The sequence below is a fragment of the Drosophila grimshawi genome, unplaced genomic scaffold (assembly GCF_018153295.1).
Source record: "Drosophila grimshawi isolate 15287-2541.00 unplaced genomic scaffold, ASM1815329v1 contig_311, whole genome shotgun sequence".
In the NCBI taxonomy this organism is placed as follows: domain Eukaryota; kingdom Metazoa; phylum Arthropoda; class Insecta; order Diptera; family Drosophilidae; genus Drosophila; species Drosophila grimshawi.
The window spans coordinates 3144114-3150135 of NW_025063098.1; the positions used below are offsets into that span (position 1 = coordinate 3144114).

The 6022-nt window shown below is 35.9% G+C and overlaps 1 protein-coding gene across 1 annotated transcript; it reads left to right on the forward strand.

The window, feature by feature from the left end:
- The first annotated feature begins 3576 nt into the window (after positions 1-3576).
- LOC6563191 (antichymotrypsin-2) lies at positions 3577-4867 on the forward strand. Its single transcript, XM_001990515.2, has one exon. The coding sequence runs from the start codon at positions 3657-3659 to the stop codon at positions 4830-4832; it is 1176 nt and encodes a 391-aa protein (XP_001990551.2). The 5' UTR covers positions 3577-3656; the 3' UTR covers positions 4833-4867.
- The last annotated feature ends 1155 nt before the right edge of the window (positions 4868-6022 follow it).

Genomic DNA, 6022 nt, shown 5'->3' on the forward strand with positions numbered 1-6022 from the left:
ATATATGTTTTTTTTTTATGCGCTGCGCTTTCTTTATCCGCCTATAATTGAATAAAATGCGGCTTTATAAAAGACAGCAGCAAAAAGCCAAATATTGGCACAACTTTTTATCTGAGCTTAGTAACTTTGTCATTGTTCAACAAAATACAACAATGAAAAAGGTGTTAGTTGACGATGAGATACCCTGCATTTATTTATATAAATGAATATCAATCATATTATTTAACTAAAAATATGATAATATCTAATGCAAAAATAGATTTTCACACTGAATGTTTACTTCACATGTTCATTATCAATTTGAGTATTGATGCTGTTTAATAATAATAAAAAAAAACATGACTCCAAAGGTCGTAGAGCGTAGAACTCTACTCAGTGCTTAATGTACGCACAAATATTCCAAAATGGAAATGCTGAGAAAAATTCAATTAAGTTTGCAGTTTGCGAACTGTTAAACATGGAAACTTACAAGGAACATTACATATTACACATCATGCACTGACATGTGTGTTTGTGTGTGTGGTATAAGTGTATGCCTTGTTTTTATGGGTTCTAGTATAAACTTTTCCATTAGCTCGTTAACTCGCTGGCACGACAATAGCCAACAAAATAAAAGCGAACAAAAGGGCGAAAAAAAAAAACAATAACAAATACATTAGCATCGTCTGATGTTGTCGTCGTCTGCCTGTCATTGATTCACATTCATCGTATGGCGGCAGGTTGGTAACGTTTTTTATTTTTATACTTTTTGCATTTGGTCAGTGGAAAAATATAGCCGCAAACTGTTACTGAATGTAAACATGCATTAAATATGCAAATGCTGCGTAATCGCTTAGCCACTGTGACGAAGCATTTACTTTTTGTTTTCTTCTTTTTCTGTTTTCAATTAGAAATGGGGGCGTGACCTTAAAGAGTTGCGATAGTCACAACAAGCCTGAATATATATTCAACTATATTTAATAAGAGTATTGTTCTTTCACATTTTCCGTAATTATTTGTCACGCTCACATCTTTAACTCAAAATGCGAAATGAGCGTGTCTTTAATTTGATATGGCGGTCGTCAATGTAGTCACAGATACGCAGTTATTTGAAACTCTATTTCTGCTGCTGTTAATGTATATATTACTCTAGTTACTCTTTTGCCAGAGCATCAGTTGACTCCATTACAAAAATGTACTTGGCTGAGCAACTGCTTAGCGTAACGGTTAGAAATGCTTAGGCAAGTGCGACCTCGACGTGGTCTTAGACTGGAACTAAAAACTCGACTTTTATGTGCACGACTATGTACTTACACACACATATATATATATATATATTTATATATGTGTAAGACAGTAATCGCGATTCAGTATCGAAACACATTGACAAGTAAGCAGTTAGATTGTAAGCGAGAAATAACAGAAAAGTCGAGGCTTAGCAAACAGTTGCAACTTAACAAGTGGAATGCTTATATATGAGAGATATGTTCAACAAATAGTTCTGAACAAATGTACTTCACAAAGGGGAATTTTTTGAATTGCAGGATTAAAAATTACTAATCAATATTTGTGTTACTCATTGAGCAAATAAGCTTTTCTTTGCCACATAAAACCAGTTTAATTTTTCTTTTATATATCTCAGCCAAATTGGTTAGATGAATTATATTTATTTATGTATTTGTTCTAACTGTTCGCCTTTTTTTTGTACTTGTTTCTACATTAAACATTATCGAACCAACATCAAATATCTCAGTTCTTGGCAATTGACCCGAATGGCTTGACCTTCGCATCTGCTTGACTTTCATTTGCCTAATCAATTTACTGACCCTCAACTGCATAATTAGTCAAGTAGCCTCTTAGTATCAATTACAAGTTGTAAACTTCATTAGACTATGGGAACTTACCTGCAGCTGCAAACCACTTAAAAGTTTTTGAGCAGAGACTGCAGCTGCTATCATTAATAGTATGCTCAAATCCAGCTTTGAGGGGTGTGAAAATATAGCCAAGGGCCAACAACAGCAAAAGATAATAATTACTTCAGATATTTTATGCATCGATAATAAATTGTTGATGCCAGGCTGAGTTATGTGTGGGACATGCAGGCGCAAAGAGAGCGTGTAATGGACCTATAATTACATTATCTAGAACTCATTCGCACCCCCCTTTGGAGTGTGTCATGTTTGTGTAATGTTGTTTTGCGACTGGTCTCAAATTTATGCAAAAAGCGCAAAAGTTTTGGTCGAACGAGTTCACTGCACTTGGCTATGACAGACAATGTCTGATTTCAAATGGCAGCATCAAATTACGCGTCCAAACTAAAATAAGTTGATGTGCTTAAAGAAGAGATACCCTGTAGTTAGTTACAAATTAATATAATATTTTCGCAACATTTTGATACACAAAGATGGAGTTCAAAATATGGATAAACTATTAATTTCAAAGTTTTGCAGACATTTGCCGCTATGCTTAGCACAAGTGTAAAACCCCTTTAGAGGGTACACAATAAAAATGCATCAAATGAAAACAACATTAGAAGAGAGAACAAAAAATAGCAACTAAACCGGTGGCCAAGTTGAGGTCAAAGTGTTTGACACATGTGAGTGGCCATAGACAATACAGTAGCCTGCGGCTTCGAGTGCGCGTCCCCAAACTCTAACTAATTCTGGGCTGCATATGAATTAATGGTAAAACAAAAAAAAAAAAAAGAATGAGTCGTTAGCTTTGTGCTTGAGTCTGGACTGTTGTCACAACATACTTGAGGCCAATGGCTTTGGAACTTTTGATGCATGTGGACTTGCCACCGATTTCCCAATTTTCCGGCAAGGTCAGTGAGTCCTACGCGAATCGATTAAAAATTTTATGCCAACTGTTCGTCTTTGTTTATTTACTAGGCAATTCAGAAATGAAAACAAAAATGCATTTATTTATAGCTGGACAACACGCCATGCAGCCAAAGTGACCTACATTCAGTTCCGTGTCTCAGAACATATATATATATATGTACATATATGTATATATACTGAATGGCCTTAGTCAAGAACTAGTCCAAAAGTGCGTCTGATCTACATATGTAATCTGATTGACAGGTTTTTGTACGAAAAACGAAAAACACACAATTCGGAAATCATTTTTCTCTAATGTGTCCAAATTTAAAAGTTATTGAACATTAATTATAAATTCATACATCAAGAAAATATCTGACTTCGACAGCTGCCCTTGTCTAACGACTGTTCACCTTAGATAAGATAAGTTCTGAGCCCAGACACGTGGCCAACAGTCATCAAGCTGTTGAGATATGCAAGAAGACATATATCAAAATATATCTACAACTACTTCCAATTTGATTGATGTGCTAGGGCTTTTGAACGTGTCCAAATAATTCGCACAAATTTGCTACTATGTATATTTGCATAAGCGTAAACGATGAGTCAAGAATTCGCTAGAATTCGAAAAATAGTTGATACATATAAGCGACAGTTGAGTAAATATGCTAATGGCAATTTGGTCTGGATAAATTATATACAATATTTCATTGTTTATCATATTAACTTTAAATTTATTTGGAAATCGTTAAATATATGATTACTAGTATTTGCAAAATTTGTCAAAGTCAAAATCAAATCACATTTTGGGACTTCTAAAAATATGGCTTGCACTTAATCCTATCAGCCAACATAATGAAAAAAGTAACGATGGAAATCGCCAGCTCGTTGGATGGCTTCACCAGAAACTTGTATCATCATTTAGTCGATTTGAATCCCAACAAGGATTTAATATGCTCGCCACTGTCTATACAAACCAGCTGTGCAATGTTACGCATGGGCGCAGATAAGGACAGCGAGACAGCCAGACAATTAGACGAGGGAATGAACTTCAATTCCATTAATGTCAAGGAGCTAGCTGAGAGGTTTCACACTGTACTCGATTATTATCTGCAGTGTAGAGTTTTACATATGGCCAACAAGGTGTATATTATGAAGAGATATCAAGCCAGTCAGGAATTCGTCAAAGTATTGACTCAAAAGTTTCTCTCTCAACCCGAGAATATTGATTTCTCCCTTAACGAGCAAGCAGCTGAAACCATCAATAGTTGGGTTAAGGCCAAGACGAACAACTTGATCAAAAACCTAGTCAGCCCAAGTATTCTGAACGATGAAAGTCGACTCGTGCTGGTCAATGCGATTCACTTCAAGGGAGAGTGGAGCATCAAGTTCGATGAGAATAAGACTAAAAGGGAAGATTTCTTTTTGGATGATAAAAACAAGATTCAAGCACCCATGATGAATTCTACGCATAACTACTACTTTGCTGAGCTGCCAGACTTAGAAGCAAAAGCCTTGAGCATACCTTATATAGATACTGCACTATTTTTGCTAGTCGTATTGCCCAATAGCATAACTGGCCTAAAGGATCTGGAACTGAAGCTGAGATCAACACAGCTTGAAACAATAACTTCGTTGCTAACTCAACAAAAAGTTGTTGTCAAGCTGCCCAAATTCAAAGCTGAATTCGAACAAGAACTAACACCAGTCTTCCGAGGGCTGGGCATGGAAAGGATCTTCAGTGATCAGGCTGAATTTGGCAAAATACTTCAGCAGGGCGAGCCGCTGAAAGTGTCTAAAATCGTACATAAGGCCTTCATCGAAGTCAACGAAGAGGGCACTGAAGCTGCTGCAGCAACTGCCTTGGTTGTGAAGATGATAAGAAGTGCGCCTCTAGAGCCAAAAATCCAAATATTTCATGCCAATCATCCCTTTTACTATACCATCTACGATGCCAACCATGGATGCCTGTTTGTGGGAAACCTCCACAATCCAGCTGATCAGTTGAACAGTACCCTATGCGTCTGTTAATAATTAAAAAATATTAAATTAATTAGTCAACTCTACACTTTTGTTTGTTTTCATTATAAAATTCTAGTATAGTATAACAGGTTTTTTACAATTTCAGAACATTTATCTATTGTTGTTATTATTGCTTAGTAATACCTAAATACTTAAGCACGCCAACAATAAATTTTATAGTTACTCATAGCTTATGGTGTCAACTCTTTCGAAGTACAATATTTTATCTTTAATCTTAACTGAACTGATAATCTAAAGTCATTCCGATGTCTTGGCACACAACAAGAACATATTTATCTCTCTCGACAAACTATGACTCAATACATTAGCTGGTTAATTTCCACTATTATATGCAATTCAATTATAAATCTAATCAAAGACGTGCCTCCATCGGAATCGGAACACTGCACTCGGTTATTGACTGATAATAATGATAATAGTCCCTATGAGGGGCGAAACATGACAGTCCAATTACTTACGAATATTATTATATGTCTGCATTCTTTGGATAAATTTATCAAAACACTTGCGTTGCGATACAAATCAACGTTTAGCCCTGCCCTTATCAGTAGGCTCACTTTGACGATAAGCAACAGACAGTAAAGACTCAACAACTTTGTTTAAATATTTACATTTACTGTTGATTCGTTGGCCACCAGTCTTACTAAAAAAAAAAAAAGGCCAGCCTGCCCTTCAGCCACTATAATTTGACCTAGATGCCAGTCGGGTTATCTAAGCCTTTAGCCTGGCCCCTTTTGTGAATATAATTTTTATGCTTTTGGCTAGAAAATAAATGCGACCTTTAATTAAAAACTATAGTGAATCTTTAGCACCAGACTAAACTAAACGATCCGTTTAATTTTATTGGCCTAAATAATTAATATGGATAAAGTAAACATTACATTTCTGGCGGTCACAGCTGGCAATTCTCGACCACATTACTGGCCGTTTCAATTTGTTTCTTTTCCCTTTTGTTGCTGTTGGCAGGCACTTAAAAAGTTTTACCTGCCCTATAAAGCAATTTAAAAAATCTTGGTTTTTTTATTTTATTATTTACAGCTGTTTACAGATGTGTGTGTCTGCTTCTCTGTGTGTGAAGTGCAGTTGCCGAGACCTCTTCGAGGCTGCTATCGCTATTTATAGCGACAGCGAAACATGGAAAAACATACCAAGCTCAAGGTCATCAAGTGGCATAAATT

What these genes read in the sequence shown, in the direction of transcription:
- LOC6563191 (XM_001990515.2), top strand. Translation starts at nt 3,657, where the DNA reads ATGAAAAAAGTAACGATGGAAATCGCCAGCTCGTTGGATGGCTTCACC.